General features: G+C 40.4%; 1 protein-coding gene across 7 annotated transcripts in view; it reads left to right on the top strand.

Annotated features, from left to right (window-relative positions):
- The window catches only part of LOC6526186 (neurotrimin), a 37142-nt gene extending 15813 nt beyond the window's left edge, over window positions 1-21329 (top strand). The window contains exons 3-11 of one of the 7 annotated variants that reach the window (XM_039373003.2): window positions 596-735; window positions 4868-4930; window positions 7012-7197; window positions 9856-10048; window positions 10269-10397; window positions 16498-16617; window positions 17564-17734; window positions 18158-18213; window positions 18368-21329. In XM_039373003.2, coding sequence (XP_039228937.1) covers window positions 596-735; window positions 4868-4930; window positions 7012-7197; window positions 9856-10048; window positions 10269-10397; window positions 16498-16617; window positions 17564-17734; window positions 18158-18213; window positions 18368-18772 — 1463 coding nt within the window. In that variant the 3' untranslated portion in view covers window positions 18773-21329. Of the gene's footprint in view, window positions 1-565; window positions 736-4867; window positions 4931-7011; window positions 7198-9855; window positions 10049-10268; window positions 10398-16497; window positions 16618-17563; window positions 17735-18157; window positions 18214-18367 lie in introns of all 7 variants that reach the window. The other 6 variants (XM_039373005.2, XM_039373001.1, XM_039373009.2 and 3 more) reach the window with 6 other exon arrangements.
- Window positions 21330-22999: the final 1670 nt, after the last annotated feature.

Below are 22999 nucleotides of genomic sequence, written 5' to 3'. Positions count from 1 at the left end.
GGCAGTTATCGACCTAACTGGTTTGTTCAGCTTAACCATATTAATTTGCCTACCGTTAACAGGCCGCTCGATACTAACACCTATTCACCTGTACAGAAGCAAATACACAGAGAAAAAAATATACACCACCTTTTTGACACAGGGCTATACTTTGTATACAGATTCTAATGAATACCCTAATTACCCATAGCCGTTTTGGCTCAAAACATAATTATATGATTCTTACAAAAATCTTAGATCAAGTATACACACTTAAACGAGATTCTACGGCATTAACTTTGCATTGGCAGAGTATTTAAGAGAGCATTTTAAATGCACGCGCTGAAAGATATTTTTTGAGTGTAAACAGAAAATGTGATTTCCATTTTGTGATGGTTGTTAAATTGGACACACAGTTTTCTTCTCTGTGCACCAACGCTCACACAGTCTCACACTCACACTCACACTCCCACATAAATATCCACTTACACGCACACACAACACATAGCATATGTAAATTTGTTCGAAATTGTGTTAATTGTTCAATCAATGTCTTCTCTTCATGGAAATGTCAATTGAAATGAAGATCTTACCGTTTCGAACAAAATCTCCTCAGTGGGCGCCTTCGAGCCGGACTTTGTGATTCCGCTGGAGAACGTGACCATCGCCCAAGGTAGAGACGCAACCTTCACGTGCGTGGTGAACAACCTCGGGGGTCATCGGGTGAGTGGTGACGGTTCGTCAGCCCCAGCCAAGGTATGTATCGGTTTCAAGCGCAGCGTTGAATTCTCAACTTCCGTTCCGTTCTGTTCCGTTACGTTCCATTTCGTTCCGAGTCCGTTTCGTTTCGTTTCGTGTATTTTCGTTTCATTTCCGATCTCTTCAGTTCCGTTTCATTTGCCATTTCAAGTGCACAATATGCAAATAACTTAATACAGTTTTAACGATTTTCCAATCTAAAAGGCACCAATAACAATAACGAGTTCCCAACTGCACCACAATTATCGCAATTATGTAACCGTTAAGCGCACCTATTCCTATTATACGCATTTCTATAGTTAACTACCAGTATAACAATCATAGCACCATACAATACTTACGATATACAATATATATACTAGTACCCACAAAAAATATGTATGTATATAGAGCACTCTGCATATTAAACGCCCCGATGCACAGCAAAAGCAAAAGCAACAGCAACAGCGAGTCGTTGCTGAGACAAAAGGACCAAACAATAACAGTAGCGAAAATATCAACAATCGCATTGAATCGATTCGAATCGATTTGAATCGCATCGACGAATCGAGCAGCAGCATCAAAATAAATTTAAATAAACATGGCACAATTTATGCGATGCGAAATCGAAACCGAAAAATGCAAAGCTTATTGTTTTTATCATCGTATTATATTATTATTAGGACTCACATTTAATTTATAACACTCACAAAGCGGGCAATCGAGGCATCCGGGGATCGGGGGATCCGGGGATCCGGGCTCCCGACTCCGGCATTGTGTCAAAGAATTTAAGCGATAAAAGAGCAGCGCGCAAAAAAAAAACGCCAGCTGAAAGCGATTGTTGTTACCAACAATAAACAATCGTGTATCGTTAAAACACAAAAAAAAATTAATACTATTACAATAATAAATGCGAAATAGCTTTTATTCAGCGCCTCCCAGGGGGTTGTACTTACATACATATATGAGGTCGCATCGCATCGCGTAAACAATGAAAACAAATTAAGTCGTTATATCAGCGAGGATTTAATCTCTTTAAAGCCTGGTTATCCCTTAATCACGAAAGTCGTCCGTTCTAAGCGAACAACGGGGTATTTTATGGAATTGTTAAAATCCGAAGCTGTGAAGAGTAACTACAGTAGGTTTGTTAATTGATAACTTTTACTTTTAAATGCCTGTAAAAAACATTAAGTGCACAAACAATTTAAAAGGATTTTTAAATTACAAGACAAGGACCATGAATTCGTTTGCAATATCCATTTAATACCTATTAATAATATCGCAACCATTGAAGTGAAAGCATTGCAGTGAAACTGAAGAACCACTTTAAATGTGACCGACAGCCCAGAGAAATTCTTTCTGTTTCAATTTTCGATGCTTACCGTTAAATGCGTTTTTGTGTGTCCAATGGCCACAGTATCTGCATACCTCTCTGTCGATATTCAAATGGGGTCTTTCGTTTCCTAAAGTCATAGTAAAAACTAGCAAAATTTCAGTTTAGGATTACGAAAATTAAGTCACAGCTAACATTTTAGTCCCCTAATATAGACAAATGTCTTGTCAAAATGCATGATTTCACTTATTTTCTTAGGTGTTCAACAACCACAATTCTACAGTTTAGGTAACCCCATCAAAAGGGTATCTGCTAGTCCCCACTAGCACTCTCTCTTTCTTGCGCCTCCGTCTCTGTCTCTGTCTCTGACTCTGTCCTTGTCGCACTGCGACGATTTGCGTCGCGCATCAAAGACTGTTAATCAACGAAATGGCATCATAAATAAAAACGTCATTTCATATAAATCCTTCCATGTTTCAATCAAACAAAAAGAACAAAGCCAAGCTGCAATAAAATGGTAGAAGCGGGCATAAAAAATGAGAGTAGTAGTGCCGCATGTCATTTCATTTAAAGTATTAATACATTCTTTCAAATAAGTTATTTTCAACGCAATAAAATGAATGGCGAGGCGATGGATAACAGCTAACAGCCCAAAAGATAAATTACAATTCATTTTGTTGGTGACATATAACATAAGCGTTAAATTTGATTTTTTTTTTTAAGTATAACCATATTGCAATTATTCGTTTTTCTATTCATAATAAACAAGTATTAGGGCAGACTTAATCATACGGTTTAAGTCTAAGATCCATAACTTCATTCCATTTGGGGTTTATGAGGCTGGTCTGCTTAACATTTTCTAACAGAAAATGACAAGTGTGACCAGGGTTCAATTCAATGCAGTCGCATGCGATACACCCAGTACCTCGTCGGCTATGCATAATTTAAGATTTCATTCACAGAAAACTTTGGATGAATTTGCGAAACGCGACTTCTGCTGCTCATCCATTTGTAAAACAACGCTGCCAACAACTCGGCGAACAATGCGAAATTCATGGCATTGTTTTCATTTGTGTGTTGCCCTCTCGGTCGCACTCGCACTCGCACCCGCTCTCCGGGTCTATCTCTATCTCTGTCCCTCTGTTTGTACCTTCCTTTCCGCTTTTCGGTTCGTTTTTTGGCCCACATCCTTGGGCATCTTTTACTGTTTTTATTTTCGGTTAGTAAAATACAGAAAAATATTAATAAAAATAAATTCAAGCGCACCGAGTTTAAACCGAAACAAACTTTGCACCATTTTTGTATATGTACATATATAACATACGTATGTATTATCCAAGTGTGTGCTTGTGTGTGCGAGTGTGTGCGAATGTGTTTGTGTGTGCGTGAGAGTTGTGCTTTATGTAGTCGTGTGTTGTCCATGTAGTAACTGTAGATTTACTTTATGACATTTGCTCGCTTTATTTGCATTTACATTTGAAAATTTTTTACAATCCGTTTTACATATCCACTTCTCCGCTCCGATTTTTTGTTGGCCCACTCTTTGTTTGCCTGATTTTCGTCACAATCCGTTTGAGCCTTTGTTTGAAATCCCCGACCCCCCTCCACCTCCAAAAAATCACCCGATCTTCCCATCCTATCCCACCCCATCCCTTGCCGACCCATGCATTACTAATGCATTTGCTTTATTGAGTAAATAAATAAAACGCCAGTGCCGCCGTCGCGCTGCAACATCAAACGTTCATCCTGGCTGCCGTCCTCCATGGGTATTTATTTTCCAAGAGGGCTCATAACCCATCACCCATCACCCATCACCCATCCCCCATACCTCCGCACCACCCACCGCTCTACCCACTCCACATTTCCGAGCACCCACCTTGCCACACCCACCGAACGTCCGCCTATTGACACACTCAATAAAAAAAGGGGGGAAAAACGAAATGCGAGGTCTGGGTCTCAGCTGTATTGGCTTTCCTGCTTATTGGATTGCCGGACCCGCTACAGTGTAAACGTGCAAAACGGCTGCCTGGTTGGCATATCACAAAAGGACTAATGGCAAATATTTTATCACTTTTTACTCAAAAGTTGTATCAATCAGCAGCGATTAAAAAAGCGCCAGAGCCATGGTGATTTCAGTTTCTAGCTTTTACACTTTCAACACAAAGAGATGCAAGGGTTTTTCAATTGCACTTTTTTTATCCGGGCTTTGGAACTTACAAAGAATTCAAAAAGAGGCTAAACTCACTGAATAAATACTCCAAAACATAAATTAGCGCAGAATTCCTGAACAAAAGTTTAACTAAGTCGTATGTTCAGAAAAGTTAAATCAAGGCATAATATAAAAATATTTAGATGAAACCAGAGTTTTTGGCACAGTTTAGTTATTATATTTTAGCTTTTACTTAGTGAATGACAGGGAGTAACCAATGTTGCCTAGGCAATAATTTTTCTTATTAGATTCGTCGTTTTCTCATTCATACAGATAACATAAAATAAATAAATATACTAACATAAATTTACATTCAATTGTATTCTTAAGACTTGAACAATTTTGAGAGTAATACATTCCAAAAACTAGTCCTGCTCATTTGAAATCACCTTTTCATTGAATTAATAAATGTGCTATCATCAAATAAATAAATGTGATATTTGAAATTGTAAACCAAGAGCTCTAATTGTTTGGTGACCTTCAAAATAATTAAAAAACACAATTTCGAATCAAAGTCATAATCAGTTACCAACCAAAATAGGCTTAAAAATTTAACTGTTAATTGAAAACTTTTTTCTTAAAGCCATATATATACGCTACTTCCTCAGAATAATGACTTGGGAATTCTAAGCCGCGAAGACACCATTCGGAAATGGAAAAAGTTCGTACAGGTTAGAGGATTTTTCCTAATACTCGTTCAATGCCTATCTGTCAAGTTTTCTCCTGAGTGTACCGATCCCACGTTATCGTTAGTTAGTAAGTCCTTTTCCTACGTTCCCGTTCCCGTTCCCTTTCCCCGTTTCCGTTTCCTTTCTCGTTCCCGTTCCCGTCTCCGTTCCCTTTCCCCGTTCCACTTTCCGGATTTGCGAAACCCGTTTCGTTTCGTCCGCACAAAGCCGCTTAAGCCTATTAGCTAAAACCCGTAGACTGCTCTCAGTCGGGACATCATAATGTTAATTAAAACTAGTCGGAGTAGAGGGGCTGCGAGGAGGGGCGCGACGGGGCGGGTCGGGGATTAGTGGAATGGGGGAGCATTGCGAGTGTTGCAACGATAGCCTGCCTGCACCATACATGTTACCCATACCCATATATCCTTTTGGTCGCTTTCCCTGTGCCCATCCGCTTTCCTTGACGTTAATCCACTCTTCTTTCTAATTGTGCATGCGATGTTAATGCCAACTGATTAGCCGCTTTACAACGCACCGCCAACTGCACCCATAATTCATGACTCTTGTGTTTCCTTTCCCTTCGTTTCTGTCTGTCAAACTCTCTCTCTCTCTCTATATATATATCCCTCTGTCTCTCTCTAGCACACACACTGTCTCTGTGTGTGTGTGTGTGTGTGCGATGCACATGTGAGCGATACTTCCTGTTGTATGTACCCTTGTTTTATCATTGCTCTTTGGTTACAAACAGAAGGAAAATAACGTGTATAGAAATGCATAAGAAATAAGAAGAGATTGCATAAGCGCAAAATGTTAACTAATTGTTGAATGTTTCTTTTCTCCACAAACACAAACTAAACCCATATCCACAAAAACACACTAAAATCCATTCGCCAAATGGCCAACGATGGACGCTGAAAACCGAAACCCAAAACCCAAAACCCGAAAACCACAAACCCAATTCCACTAATTGCACTTGAAATATCCCTTTTCATATCCACCGACCATAACAACACCACCAACAATGACTCTAACAATCTGCTCTCGATGGCAAAACCACCGAAAAAAAATCAAAACCCTGCAACCCAAACCCTACCCAAACCACCCCAAAACCAAAAACTTGCAAAAACTCCTCCGCTGCTCCTGTGCGAAATGGAAAATGGCGTCAAATTGCGCTGACATTTGACGATGACAACAACAAAAATACCAATAACAATGCTACACCAACACAATAAAACAACGACCTCAACTCTGAAACCAAACTGACTATCAACACTATCGCCGGCTCCTTTGAATCCATTGCAACGACACTGACGCAAATGGGCAAACTTGGGAAATCCGTCACACAATTTCCACCACCCCTGGCCAACACTCTACCCCTGCCAAAACTAACAATTGACAAACAAACATAAAAACCTTATCCATCAAACAATCAACGACATTTGGTATTTCTTCAACAACCTTACTTAAACATGCGAATGCTCGATACTCCACTCCACTCCACGCAACCTGTGGTTAATTCAACAACCATTTGATCCCGTGAACCTGGGTGCTTCCTTAAAATGGACCCCAATATTGGACAACCTTAACTTTTGGGTAACCGAATAACCCATCAACCCAACAATTCAACAATCCAACAATTCAACAACCCAACAACGCGACAACGCGCGAATGTTGCCCACAATGGCATTAACTAAATATAATGACCACGAAACTTTTCCTCTGGGTGGATATCAAACTGCAATTTCCGAACATCTGGCGTCCGCTCACATCCGCACGTACTTATATATCCTGAAACACAAACACAAACACAAACAACACTTTGACATGCAACAACGGCCAACCGTTGTCTTCATCAACGCACTCGCACTCGCACACCCACACTCACACACTTACACTCACACACACACATACATGAACGTTCAAACCGGCGCTGTCATCAACTGAACAACAACAATGGTCATCCCTTTATCCCCACTTCCATTTCCCCGATTACCCCCTCGATTTTCCCCATTGTGCCCGTCGTCCGTCGCCCGTCGTCCGGCGACCGCCACCTCCGTTTCCATTTGGCAAAATGGCACCATCAGGTCGCCTGGATTAAGGCCGATGCCAAGGCAATTCTGGCCATTCACGAGCACGTGATAACCAACAATGATCGATTATCGGTGCAGCACAACGACTACAACACATGGACGCTCAACATACGCAGCGTCAAAATGGAGGACGCCGGCAAATACATGTGTCAGGTCAACACGGATCCCATGAAGATGCAGGTGAGTGCGGCGATTGCACTGCGGCCTTCCACCCTCCAACTTTCCCGGCTTCCCCGGAAAAACGAATCATTTGTTTTCTGTCCAGATTATAATAAATGTCGCTGCCACCGTTTATTCTGCAAAGTTAAAAGGGCCACGAGCCCCCTTGACTTAATACAAAATATAACTCTTAGCCAACTCGCTACCCGCAACATTGTGTGAACCAGTTTACTTGATTAAAATATTATTTGTTTGCGCAACTTAAATAATATTGAAGCTGATTCTCGCCATCACAGTTACATTCTTCAAGAACTTAAGAGTTTCCGAGCTATACAAAAAATTGCTAAAACGGAGGAGTGTAAAAAGTTTATTGTGAGCATTTAATACTTCTTTAATGAATTTACTTTCGTCTGAGCAGTTCGATTTGTGTTCACCAGAATTTTCTTTCCATTAACTATCTCTTTACCATCAACTTTTGACATAAGTTTAGAATGTTCAACATATTAATTGATTGGACAATTAGCTGCTTATGGTGTTCAATTGAATAAAGAAGTTTATTTTTATGAGAAGATTTAAAAATTTAAAAATGTTACTGCCATTTAAAAGCGAAAGGCACCTTGTATATTGCATATTATGATAGTTATACAGGTATATGTTGGCAATAAAAAGAAATATAACAAGAAAGAAATCTTTAGTCGAGTTACCCGACTGTCAGATACCCGTTACTCAGCTAGTAGAGAGTGAATGAGAAAGTTCAACATTTATCTGGCATATCGCTAGCAATAGGAAAGGACAATAAGGCAAAAATATTGTTTGTATTCTTGTAACATACTTTTCAGCGAATATATTACTCTATGAGTAACGGGTATAAAAAGCCAGCGGGTTAAAAGAAATTGTTATCGTAATTTTGTATAAGAATTAGGAAACCTACAGTGGCTTTTTAAATAGTTTTTGGTTGGTTCCACTTACAAGATGGTTTAAAGTTGACGAATGTATATTGGATTTTAAAACTACTTGCTTCTATTATAATTGTCGAGTATTAACACAAGAATCACGTATCCCATTCTATTGACCGAATAATAAATTAACTTAGCTTCGTGTTAATAATCTTTTTAACAATTAAATACTCATTGGCCGAATAATCCAGCTTTTATATTGGTGAATAAATGCTGAATAATGAATAAAGTAGAGTGCGAATAGTGAGCAGCAATAGTGGAAAACAAGGCCATACATGTTTTTCCCTAACAAAGTGTTTCCTAATCTCTTCTGTTATGCAAATTTGTGTGTCGGCATAAGGCAATACAACAAGGTTCACGTACACCAATGCCGTCGTTTTTTTTTATCTTTTGTATTTGCATCATCAAGTATTTGCATCTCCGTGAAAGGCTTCCCAATTTTGCTGCAGCCTAATTTCTTGAAACTTACAAAGCATCAAAGCTATCAACTTTCAGTTGCCTTTCCGAAGGCCTGCGCAAAAATTCCTGAAAGAGTAGGGTATAATGAAATTATTCCGGAATGCTGGGGAGCCCTCTTGTGCCTTTTAATGTGTTGGTGAGTCTGTGTGTGTGTGTGTGTGTGTGCATATATCCTGCCTTCTTCTATTTTTTTCCCGCTGCTGTGTGTCTGTGCGGGGTGACATTTAAACACGATATATAAACAATGAAGCGCTTTAATGACAAAAATAAATAACAAACACAGCGCCGCTGCAATGTTGACGTCACCAAAGAGCGCTTATGTGTGTGTATGCGGGGGTCCTTTGGCATTTTCCGGGGGAATTTTCCTATGTGTGCGCGTCGTTTTCATCTGACGTTTGGTGTTACTCGAGTCGAGTTGAGTCGAGTCGAGTTGAATTGGGTTTTTTTATGCAGCACCACCCCACCATTAAGCGACATGTGGAAAGCGATTGCGTTTTCAATTTCATTTCATTTATGCTGCAAAGATGGCGATGAGGAATAAAATCAACCTAACAAAGCGAATTGAGTGAAAAGCAAATATGAGACAAATAAAACGCAAACAGGCTTGACATTTCTCCAGCTTTCTGGCATGCCGTTCTGCTTTCCAGCCTTTTTTACCCACCGCCGTATAAATTTCGCGCTTGGCTCGTTTGGGGTTTTCCCTTTTTTATTCTGCCAGCCAGCCTCTCCTTTTCCCAGTGACGTCAACTTTATTTTATGACACAACTGTCAACTGCAGCAGGAACAATGACAATGACAACGACAATGATAGCAGCAATTCGGTTATTGTTGCTAGCAGCTAGCAACCGCAGAATGAAACATATGTTAAAAAAGGCAAAAAACTGAAAAAAAAAAATGTGGCAAAAAATGAAGGAGAGGTAAAGGACATTGGGCTCTATAATGAGACGGCTATTTGTCGCTGAGTGCAGCTAAAATGGTGGCCAATACCTATTAAAAGGGCTCACTTTAGTGGCACTGTCAATTGCACGTATATAAAACTATTTAAGCGTTGAACATTTATTCCAATGTACACTTTTTAAACTCCCTTAGAAAACAAACTATTTCAAAAAATAGCTCTCTAGCAAGTGCTTTATTAACGTAAAATAGATTACAATTATCAGAAGGAATTAACTTTAAACATGTTTATGAGGGTACACTGGGCGTATGCGTAACATACTCAATTTCCGCCTACTTGGTAAAGTATCCGAACTGCTTTCGCTTATAGACGGCCACCTTGGAAGTGGTCATCCCACCGGACATCATAAACGAAGAGACCTCCGGAGATATGATGGTCCCAGAGGGCGGATCCGCCAAACTCGTTTGCCGAGCACGTGGTCATCCGAAGCCGAAGATCACGTGGCGACGTGAGGATGGCCGGGAGATTATTGCCCGCAACGGCTCACACCAGAAAACAAAGGGTAAGTGCTACGATTTTTACTCACCGACTTGCAAAATCGAGTTAGCACATTTCAAACAACATTTAAGCTTACTGAGCATCAAATAGAAAATTACTCTGTTATATGAAATATACATATATTTAAAGCATACTTCAGGCGCACTTAACTACACATATAAAGCAAACACATAGTGTTATATACCTAATCCCATACCTATATTTACACGTTTCTTCACCCGCAGCCCAATCGGTGGAGGGCGAAATGCTGACGCTGTCGAAGATCACGCGATCGGAAATGGGCGCCTACATGTGCATTGCCTCAAATGGAGTGCCGCCGACGGTGAGCAAGCGGATGAAGCTACAGGTGCACTGTGAGTACCACTACACTATACTAGTATATGTATGTACATATATACAGTATCTATCCATATATGATACATGATAAATGGGCGAATCGGCAAGTGGGCGCCACCTGCAGCTGTTGGCCAAGAAAATGGCCTGATTTATGGCAGTCGAAGGCAGCTAATGCCGCATAATAATCATAATGGTAACATATAGCCCGGTTCGGATGTGCTGTGCGTGTTCCAGAAGGGGGCTGCTTCGTATTGGAGCCGCATGTATGGCACAACTATAACCGGAAGCGGAAGAGGAACAGGAACAGGAACAGAACCGCAGCAATAACGCAGCGGCGGCAACTGCAAGTGTTTCCGTTTCGATATCCGGCAGCTTCCTTCACGTGGCCGGCAAACTTTCCAAATGCATTAGGGCGCCAAACTGGCGGATGTGGGGTCAAAGGGCATTTTCCGTACGAAAATGGGCAACGGGAAAAATGGAAAACGTGTGGGAGTGGTGGAAGGGGGGAAGGGGGGAAGTGTTTCTTGGGGCAACGCAACGTCACGTTTCTGCAGTAAAACTTTAAACTTGTGTGTGCTGGCGAGTGTGTGTATCAACTGAAGTGGTAATTGTTAAGGGCAGTTCTGCACTATCCCTCTGTCCGCCCACATAAAAACCCCCTTTAAGACCCCTTAAAACCCCCCTGCAACTGTTTTACCTTCCCGCATCAAAGTTAATGAAATTTCCAAAAGGGGCAAAAGTTCAAACGACGACAATTTGGCAAGCGGAAAAGCGGGAAAGCAAGAGAATACAGAAAAAATACGGTAAGAGGGGAAAAGTACGGGAAAGCGAAGGAAAAACCGTAGGGGAAGTAAAGGAGGAGGGACAGCGAAGAATACCTAGAAGCATCAGCTCTCTCGAAACCCAAAAGATTGTATCCGAAAATTATATTGACACGGTCGTGAAAATGTGGCGCCAGTTTTTTTAGCCACACACACACACACACACACACATACTTTTGACACTCGACTTGCCGCAAAAATTAATTTTCATTTCTATTTTTTTTATCTATGCCGCAAGTTCCATTTTATTTCTCTTTGTCATTTCATTTTCATTTGACTCTGAACGCACTCACCTACCTTTTGGCCCCTTAGAATTTTCAATTTAAAAATCCATATGTGCGAAAAGCAGGAAAAGCTGCGTTTCTTTAACCCCAAGCCCAACCACTCCCCCCGCCCAATTTGCGCTCCTTGTCTCAGCCGCACATTTCACTCGACGCCCTGATTGATTCTAATCAGAAAATGAAGTGGCTCCTCGAGGTCTTTTGCCATGTATTAGCACTAAGTGGGTGTGGAGTCTTAAAGATTTCTCTTCTTGTTTGTAGATGCTCTCGGCACACACAACTCGAATGGGGAAAGTCGGAAAAGCAGCTCTGTTTCTGTTTTACTTTTCCAAACTTAATCCACTTCCAAGCCTTTAATGAGGGTTTTTTCCAATTTTCTAAGCTCGGGAAGTGCGTGTAACATATAATGTTTGATGTTACTTAAGGTCTAAAGGGGTAAATTACCAATGAAACTAATCTATTAACAGTTAATTTAGTTAATTATTAGACATAAATAGACAAAAAAAATAAATATTTAATGGCGGTAATACAAAGGTACTGAAATCTTACCTATAGGAATCTATTCATTTAATACAGCATGAATGAAGAAACGACCTGTTACCAATAAAAATTCCTAAAAAAGTATTTCTAGTAAATTCTAAGTTTCTAAAGCAGACGAACATCTATAGAAAATTAGGCTGTTTGTGTTAAAATAAAAATATGTACTGTGTTCATTGAAATAGTGCATGAGAAACAAAATAAATAAACCGATATTTTTCAATGTCCCTTTTCAGAAGCGACTTTTTATTTCACCTATTTTCGTAAAATAGATTGTATAGATAAAAAAAACAAGAAAGTACCGTTAGGTTTTTTTTATTGGCTAATTCACAACTTTTAGAATGTTCATCAGAAAAGCAGTGTCTGATTTTGTCCAACGAAAAATTCCGAAACTATTAATATTTTGTAAAAAGTGAGTTTGATTAAGTTGATTAGTATTTATTAAAGAACAATACAAAAAAACTAAATTTTTTTGTGGGTAGAGGAGTCTCTTAAGCTTAGAGATGAAGGAAAAAATATACAGAAATTCAACATATCATTCTATGTTCTGCAAAATGGTATCCAATGCCATTAATACCCGCAGATACAAAGGATCGACGCATAGTTCTTTCTAGCAATATGAATCATTTTACATCCTCTAGGGACATAAGGTTTGAGTTGAACTTGAGTGAAATTTGAGTGCCAAGAGCCCACAAAAGGTGTCCCTACTTAGCCAATGGAATATTAAGGCAACGTTAGACATCGCCAAAACCAACTTAAACTGGCCAGTCTCCAAATGGCGTAACATTCTCTGGACATGAGTCGAAAATAGTGACATTTGGTGGAACAGGTTCAGGACAGTATGTCCGTCGACCGCCAAACACGAAGTACCACCCAAGCCACAGACCCAAAATCCATATGCCATATGCTGAATGGAATATGCCCTTAAAATGGACATTCCAACAGGATAATGATCCGAAACACACAAGCTATTTTTTCTCACTGCTTTTTAAGTGAACATCAGAATTTATGCCTGTTTTGTTTTTTTTATCCAGTTTTACGAAATTATTGAAGTGAAACATTTGTTGAATTGTTGGAATTGAAAGAAATTTTGCCCATTAAAAGTTAACTCGCAGGTCATAAGCACTGCTATTTCAATGAACACAGCTGTAAATGAAAAATGCGAAAAAATCAACTATTTGCCAAAACATAATCGAGTCATACTCTTTCACCATCTAGGCGTACTTAAAAATCCTAAAAGAACTTTTGGAACGCGTGCTATTAGAATAATGAAAAAACGTAAACCCTTGTTTCTCTGATTAAGTAACCCAGTTGTTGACTTTTTTCCTCAAACAAAACTTTATAAACAATGATTCGCAGTAGGGTTATAAACCTTTAAAGAGACATTTATTTTCTTCTAAGCAAATTCTTCCAAGTGTATGGCTTACGTTATGATTGTTTTTTTTTTTTGCTGATTGTGGGGATTCTGCGTAAATGTCTGCAAAACTTTCCCTTTGACAGCGCACTTATTTCAAACTCAAGCGGTTGGATTAAAATAGAAAACAATGGACGTAACTCAAACATGGACCAGCTGTTGACACACAGGGAAAAAACAAGAGACACACGGATTATTAGATGCGAAGAATTCGAGCTTAGCTCTTCAGGGAGTTCTTCGCTCTATTCTCAATTCTCCATTCTTTGGAGTATCCAGCTAAGCACACAGCCCATGCTGACGTCACGGGGGATTCTTTGCCATCCGATGGTTGAATTTTCCCCCGAATTTTTTTGTATAAAAGGGGCGTCGTGTAGATAATTGAAATCAGTTGCGATTGGAGCAAAAGAACGAGAATGCGTGCCTACATTGCAATTACCCTTCTGGCCCTGGTGGCAGTTGTCGTGGCCCAAGGAGGCGGTGGAAGACGTGGAGGACGCGGTGGCGGTGGAGGAGGCGGTGGACGCAGTCTAGGAGGATTCGGAGGACGTGGAGGTGGTCCTGGCGGCTTCGGTGGCCCCGGTGGTCCCGGTGGTCCTGGTGGCCCCGGTGGCTTCGGCGGACCTGGTCGTTTTGGAGGTCCCGGAGGCTTTGGAGGATTCGGTGGTCCTGACCGCTTTGGAGGTCCCGGAGGCTTCGATGGTGGATTCGGTGGTCCTGGCAGGTGGGGTCCACCTCCACGTCGCCCAAGACCTTGCTGGACTACAACGGAAAGCAGCACAGATAGCAGCTCCTCCAGCTCCACTGATAGCTCCGCTGATAGCTCTACTGATAGCTCTGCGGATAGCTCTACTGACAGCTCCACCGATAGCTCCACCGATAGCTCTACCGATAGCTCCACTGACAGTAGCTCCACGGAGAGCACCACTGGATCGGGCTAGATTGTGAATCCAAATTGCAGAGAATTGAAAACTTTCAGGGAATGGATATGCAAAATGTATAAAATTAAAATCCAATTGGCACATTGAAACGCCATTTCTTTTACTTGGAAAATATTACTCGTTGTGTAAGACTAGCCCAGTCTAACCAGCCATGTCCGTCTGTCCGTCCGTTTGTCCATCCGTCTGTCCGTCCGTATAAAGACGTATGTTCTGGTTCAGAACATTTCCACGCCTATAAATATTTTGATTAGCTTATGATCGCCATCTGCGTGCCATTTAAAGGCATTGAAAGATATCTTTTAAGGGAACACATTTTTATGCTCTTTCTTCGATGTCGACAGCAAAATCACAAGAGTTAGTGATGAAATATCACACCCTGTTAAGCAGCCCCTTTGCTGATTGTTAATTCATTAGATTACTGCTTACTCACCATCAGTAGCTGAGTTACAGATGGAACCAAAATGTAAACAGCTTGTTGTATTAAAAATAAGAGGTATATACGTAGGCCAGTTATTCTGATAATTTAATCCTGATATGAGTAAATGATTTTATGTTTCTACTGTCCGGCAGCTGCTGCCTGCTGAAAAGCTCTATTAGGGCAAATTGAATTTTCAATAAGTGGTAGGCTAAGCGGGAATTGGGTGCAATAGGGCATCCCGACGCCGCTGAGAACACCACATGACATATGCTGCACTATTCCGAGTGCGAAGGGGTGGTACGGGTAACGTGGGAGGGAACGTACGGAGAAGGGACCGAAAATCCGGACGCCATATGGAGCCGGGCTGAGAGTGCGGCATGCACAAATCCAATAAATTGACCAATAATGAACGCTCGAATGCAGCTCAAGGCGAAGGGCGCTGTGCAGTAGTGGGTGGGTGTGGGTGTGGGTGTAGGAGCCAAAGTTGAAAAGCCAAAAAACAATGATGGTCAGTGGCTCTGGCCTGCGGTACTTTGGTCCTTCGCTTCGCCGTCTGTGCTCCCCGGGGCGGCTTGAAGACAACGTCAAAGACAAGGGAGAAGGGCCAGAGACCGAAAAAACGCTAAAAATCAACTTGCAAAAAATTCCGAAAATGAACAAAAAACAAACTCAACACGACACGAACAACATGAAAAAGCTCCAAAGGGCAAACCCAATGAATTAATGGCACGTCCTTGGCGAACTAAAAATGCTCTATTTGAAGCAAAGCAAACGGAAAACAGGAAACGGAACAATTAACTCTACTCTTAAAAGGCCTTTAAAACCTTTTTAAAAATGCTTACACCTTAATGTTAAATAAACACAAATCCAATATGAAGATGGCAACTTGCTTCATACATTTCTTATATGTTCTTAATACCTAATTTAGTACCTGGAAAATATTCATAAAAATGTTTGATTAAAATTCCAATTTGGTTGAACAATTTGTTGCCCAAAGGTTTTTGAACAAAAATCTTACAAATCGCTGACGCAATTACAAAAGCCCAAACGAAAAGATGCTTCGATAGAGGAATCATTAAACCGTTCTGCCAATTCTGGGAAAGCCAATTCCCAGTCCAGCCAGATAAGTGAGTGTATCCCCATCCCTTATAGGAAGTGGAATGTAGGAAAATAGGAAAATCTGAGGAGAAACGGACAATATGGCTCGCTCGTTTTATTTGCCACTGACTGACCACTGGGCGAAAAGGATGGATTCTGCTGCTCCTGCTGCTGCTGCTGCTGGTGGTGGCTCTGATTGCTGGCTCTCGCTCTAACAACAAAATAATTCATTTTCAATTAAAATCGTATCAGTTGTTGTTGGCGCTGCCATTAACCAACAGCGAAAAAATACAAATCGCAGCTGGAATCGGGAATCCGCACTCCGGACTCCGACAAAGGGTTTGAAGTTTGACTTTACTCCCTGGTGGCCAGATTAATTGCCACTCTAGTCCGCGGGGGCAACGTTAAAGGTTAAGGGTTAAGGGTAAAGGGTAATGGGTTAAGCACTAGCTGGGGTCTAGAGGATTTAGGGGGTTAGACGGGTCGGCAAGGTCACAAGACCACTGATGGCCTAACAATTGGCACTGCCTCCGGGTGCGGATCCATCCACCACCCCACACACTGACTCACACTGACTCACCCCACAATGGCTCCGTCTTCTCCTTCGCAGTTCATCCGCTGGTGCAAGTGCCAAATCAATTGGTCGGCGCCCCGGTCCTTACGGATGTCACATTAATTTGCAACGTCGAGGCATCGCCGAAGGCCATCAATTATTGGCAGCGCGAGAATGGTAAGTTGCACAGCGCCACACGAAAGTCAATCCAATCCACTGGCAACATCTTGAATGTCATTTCCCTGATTTCCATTTCTCCAAAAGGTTAACTCACTGATTAACACAAATTGAAATTTATTTTTGTGTTTTATATTGCAAAATATTTGAAGTGCGGACTAGTCATTAAAAATAAAATAAAATCCTTCGAACTTTAATTAAATAATTTTATATCATTTGTTTACACAATACAACTATTTAACAGTGTGTTGAGTAACTGTGTTCCATTAAATTGATTCATTTGTTTGTTTATTTCGGTAAAGCGTCATGTTCCCCTTTCATTCAACAAGTGTATAGTTGCATTGTGTACTTGAGTGAATTTAATTTTTTCTCAGTGTGCCTGATGAGCGGGGAGTGGCCACGAATTGAATTTTTCATTTAGCATCCGCTCGAGTTGGAACTCGGACTGGTTCAAACTTTATAAACCTTTCAATGCCGCAATTTGTCTTTATTTGGTTCGTGTTCCCAGCTCAAATATTTTGTTGTCCCCCCCGTTGGAAGGGGGGAGGATGGGGCGGGGAATGTGGGGGAGCAAGGGTAGTACTGGCTGACTGGATCTTTTGTCAAGTGCATTTGACGTATATTGCAGACGTGACGAGAGCCGCAGTGTAAACGTGAAACGCTCGATGGCAATGCCAGAAATGTCATCATCCATGGCTCGTCTCCTCGACAACGGAGCCCACCCCCCTCTCCGCCTCTGCCCGCCTTTCTCCTCCGTTCTCCGACTTTCTCCGCCCCGCACCTTTCCTCACACGTAACCCAAACTCATTTGGAGCGATTCCCTGCTTCGTATTCATGACTTCATTCACACCTCAACTCAACTCATCTCACATCTCGTTTTCATCGTTGCTCATTTCGATTTTTCTAAATTTTCTTTTTATCTTTTACCTTTTTGGCCGGGAAACAGGTGAAATGATTATTGCCGGCGATCGTTACGCGCTCACCGAAAAGGAGAATAATATGTATGCCATCGAGATGATTCTGCACATCAAGCGGCTGCAGAGCAGCGATTTCGGTGGCTACAAGTGCATCTCGAAAAACAGCATCGGCGACACCGAGGGCACCATCCGGCTATATGGTAAGGAAGGACATCATGAACACTATTTACGTCACATTAAAGTCATCCAAAGTTGCTCGATCACGTTGTGAATATGGTTTGAATACTTGAGCAAGCATTAGACATACAATTAGAAATACCATTGCATGCTTAATTAAAACAAATGAAGGGTGTTCATTATTAGCGGAAAAGATACAACAAGTTCGAAGTAAATGTTTTTGTGATTCATTTCTTCTTACTTAACAATAGATTCATATAAATTAAAGCAATTAGATTAACCATTGCATGCTTAATTAAAACAAATGAAGGGTGTTCATATTTAGCGGAAAAGATATTATACAACAAGTTCGAAGTAAATGTTTTTGTGATTCATTTCTTGTTACTTAACAATAGATTCATATAAATTAAAGGATTCGCCCTTTGCTCTCCCCATTGTACTTCCAGAAATGGAGCGTCCCGGAAAGAAGATCCTCCGTGATGATGACCTCAACGAAGTGTCGGTAAGTTGAGGCCGCACACAAAACACACAAAAGTCCTTGCCATTCCAGAGCCCATGTATTTAAGAACTTGGCCCTTTGAAGAACCTTTGCCGGGACAATCGAAAGAGAACGAAACGAAACAAAACGCACTTGCTTTCTTTCCTTTATCCCGCAGAAAAACGAGGTGGTGCAAAAGGACACGCGCAGCGAGGATGGGTCACGCAACCTGAACGGCAGGCTCTACAAGGACCGCGCTCCGGATCAGCACCCGGCCAGCGGAAGTGACCCGCTCCTCGGAGGCGGGACAATGCGGCTAATCGGGACATTTCTATTAGCCTTATTGGTATTATTCACGACGCGGACAGAGGCCGAACCAACAACATTGTCCTGCCGCACAATAGGCGGCAGACAAAAGAAGGCCAAGGAAACGAGCTCGAAGGCAAACGAGCGGCGGGGCAAGGACAAGGGCAGGGAGGAGGGGCACGCGGAAAAGTGGAGCAAGTGCTGGGAGAGATCGGCGCGGAGTTGGAGGCGGTCAGGGCCGCCAGAGTTAGATTATTATAGCTTAATTCAATTGTAATTATACAAACCAGATTATGATGCAAGGAGCTCCTGCCCCCCGTCCCGCTCCTGCCACACACACACACACGCACATGCACACACACACACACGGGCCGGGAAACAGAGCCATTAATCAATGAAGATGGCGCGACTGGCGCCACTCCACTGACTAATCATCTACGCCCATGCTAATTGCGAAGGGGGTGGGGCGTCGGGAGACGGGACAGGGCTAATTGAAAGCATATTAAATCAAAAGGAGTGGAGGGAGAGAAACCTAACCTAAAGTGTCGTAGTTAAGTGGAAAAGAAAACGCGTTTAAATGTTACCTCGTTAGTGGAAAATGATGGCAAGATGGCAAGGATAGAAAGGATGGAAAGGAGAACCCCAACACCCCACAAATCCCACAAATGGAAGTCAACTATAAACAATATTAAGATTAAATGGTGTTCGGTTCTTTAAATGGCTTTAGCTACTTTGAAGTAAACGAAAAGTACGTTCGCGGAGGGATATTTGCGTACTATAAATATAAATAATGATGGTAAAGACATTGATACGGATATTTCTACATGTCTATATACATATTAAGAAACGTTCGCTTTCGTTTAACCGAGTCCCTAATTTGTTGAGTTCGTATTTCTAGATGAAATCAATACACGTATACATAAATCTATATGTATTAAGTGTTTAATCAAGAGTTCTGTATATATATTTAAGGCCTGCTCAAAGAGAAGGACATCCGCGGCTAAAGAAATATGTTTAGACGATCCTTGCGTACCGTAAGCTGTAAATATGAACACCCTTAGTGATCCCGAGAAAGTTTCGTTGTTATCATCGTAAAAATGGTTATATTAGTGGACCCCTTTGTTTACACCTTTGTTTACACCTTTGTTCTCACGGCTCAAAAGACTAATGCGTACCCTAGATATAAGCCATATTTGGAATGCCATAAGCAAATGGTGTGTGTGTGATTTTGGCTTAGAAATATAACACGTCTTCTAATAAAACTAATGTTTAAATAGGGAGCGTTACGCATTTTTACAGTCTTCAGAATCATTAGTCCTTAGAATCTTTAGCGATGGGATATTAGATTCATTTTAGATTTTGGTGTGCTGGACGACAAATGGATTTATTGCAAAATGTTATGAGTACATATGGTGTCAAAAAGACATAGTAACCTTAACACTTTGGAAAAACAGCAAACCAAAAATGTATTTTGAAATTATAACCCCACCACAATTAGTGTTTATTTTTTAATGGTATAAATAATGTTGCATTATTACCTTTTTCCGAAATTCTTGATTGCATGCGCGAAGCGATTTAATAGTTCTTCAGACCTTATATATGATATTTTGGTTACTAAAAATTTCATATCATATCGCTTAGATTTACGATATTCATTATCTAACGCCAGACTCACACACACACTGAAACAAGCCGCGGTAGCCACGTATATGTTTTTGTAATACTCATGTGTGCGTGTCCAGCTCAATTCCATGTTCACATAGAATCCAAATCAAGGGAAAAGAAATCAGAATAAACAGAAATAAATGTGCCAAAAGCATTAAAAGCAACTCGAAGTAAAGCAGTGCGTGAGAAGAAAATAAGCAGAGCGAAATAAATAGCGAAATAAAATGTGTGTGTTCATATCTGAAATACGGAATACAATATACAAAATGCAAGATACAAAATACAAGATACAAAATACAGTAATACCCAGACATATGTATAATCCGCATATCCAACTCCGTTCCCCCAAAAATCCAGTTGGTTAGAATTATTCGAAAGCCGACTACTCAGATGTACTCTGACTCATATACGTACCAAGAAGCAAATGTATGGAGAGGGAAACAGGAAGGGAGGAATACATTTTAAATTTAATGAAGATATAAATAAAATAAAGTTAATTAAATATAGGGAATATTTTTTTTTGCGGGTACGAGAGTAACGTAATCGCCTAGCAAATCAGAGTTACGTTTAACCTACACGTGTAAGGCATGGAAAATAATTATTAACTCATCTAAATGGAATCCCAGGCGATCGCATTGTTGAAAAAAAAAAACAAACTACGAGTACATTTAGTGGAAATTGCAGGCGGAGAAAGACAGGACAGGCAAGGCAAACTAAACTATAGTAAAACTTAAGAATTAACGAACTAAGCCAGAAAACCATTCAAGTCATAAAGCATTCAATGTCTACGCTACAGCCATACGAAAATAAACCATAAACGAGAAGAGTATACAAAAAACAAATATTTGACAACTACATATGCAATGAGAATATCCAACAATTTCAAGATGTAAAACCCATGTAAAACAAAAAACGAAAGTTTGCTGCGTAATAATGCGTTATGCGAAGTTCCATGATTCTTGATTCAGCAAAATCACGTAAATATAATAGCATTTAGTTGAATTTGTGTTCATGTATGTACATAAGAAATGAGCGAAAACAAATGTTTGTACTGTAAAATCTGATTATAAAACTGAATACATATTCAAAAACGCGCAATCGAAAAGACCCCACAAAAAACAAGAATAAAAAATGAAAATAAATAAAGAGAAATACCTATGAAAACCTAATAAGCATTCAATTAATTGGACTTAAAACTAAGTGGAAATGGTGTGACAAAAGTTCTTCCCAGTCCCTGATTTATATTTTTAAAATTGCAGCAAATTGATACCCTGGAAATTATTTTCATCCGTAAGCTGTACTGTAAAGTAGACAATAGCAATATCAGGTACTTCATTTTCTGATTCTGGCAATTTATGTGACAGCTTATAACTGAGTTTCCCCAAGAACTTAGAAAATCTTAAGCAAGGTTATATCAACTGTGAACGTCAAATACATTTTAAAACTATTACTTTTACTTCCGAGTGAATGTGTCAATTCAAATTTTCCCCACACATTCATGACTGATTAAAAAAAAAAAAAGAAACCACAAAGGCAATATAGCAGCTTGGGCATCGGAATATGAGGACCTCGCTCGATTTGTATGGTGGAGAATAAATACAAAATTCAAATTCAAACACAAACACAAACAGGAGCTGTGCAAATATTTTCGATGTGTGTGCGATGTGTGTGTACATATGTTTTGAATTGGTCAAATGATGGTTGCCGGTAGCAGAGGAACTAACCAACATTTTGTATTTATTTTAAGTCGTACGGGCAGTTACAAAATATGCACACGACTCCGGCCGAGTTATTTATATTGCACCGCTCTGCCACACAATGGATGAAACTGTGCGACAATGTTGCCCCAGAACGTTGCACTCACCGCAACTCAACACAGAATCCGAATCTAAATCTGAATCTGAATCCGAATCCGACCCATAGCCCCGCCGCATGGCCATCGCCATCTCCGCCATCTCCGCCATCTCCTGCCAGCCTAAAACGAAAATGGAAAATGGAAAAAATATCTTTGCATTTGCATCTTTTATATTCACACGACACAAATAAAGGCCAAGGGAGGAAGCGAAGATTGCGTTTATAACAATGTGCAGGGTTATGTCAACCAGAACCAGATCCTGCAGCAGAATAAGGACGAACATTGCCAAGGGAACAGGCGGGGGTGAGGGTGCGGGGATCGGACATGCACTGGGGGAAATGTTCAAGGTTCCCAAATGAATATCCCAAAGAAGTCTACTTCAGCAAGACTGAGCTTTCATTTGCTATGCCTGTGGCTGTCTTCATTCTTTTAATGGGTTCAAAACGCATATATTTACTTATTATATTTTGTAGAAGATTTTACCACGGTTTTTATTGTTAAATGTATTATCTTTGCATTTGAATTATAAGCACTTATCTCTAAAGGTATCTGTAAAAACTATGCAGTAAGGAAAAATTGTGTTTTGGAATCAGGATGAATAACTTTTAAATTCGATGTATATTATCACCACCCTCAACACCTGATTAACCGGTACTTGACATAAATCCTTTTACACATGAACCCTTTCAATTCTTCAATTCAATTCTTTGCCATTTATTATTAGTCCATTTCCTTTAATAATTACCCCATGTAATCTTTGTAAATAACTTTAATGTCAAGAAAAATTCGTTTTAAATAACTCAGATTAGATTAAGTTGTCCAATAAGGGTAATAGTACGCTAATTAGTTAAAGTTAAATAATTTCGTTGAATAAAAGAAAACAAAAAGCAAAGATGTATATTGTAGCATACTTTTATGCGTCACTTCATGTGATTTCTCTCTACGCTTAGTTTTGGCTTCCTCGGTTTGATTTGCGCTTCGTCC

The sequence above is a fragment of the Drosophila yakuba genome, chromosome X, assembly GCF_016746365.2.
Source record: "Drosophila yakuba strain Tai18E2 chromosome X, Prin_Dyak_Tai18E2_2.1, whole genome shotgun sequence".
Taxonomy (NCBI): domain Eukaryota; kingdom Metazoa; phylum Arthropoda; class Insecta; order Diptera; family Drosophilidae; genus Drosophila; species Drosophila yakuba.
This window is presented reverse-complemented; position numbering and strand designations above follow the sequence as displayed.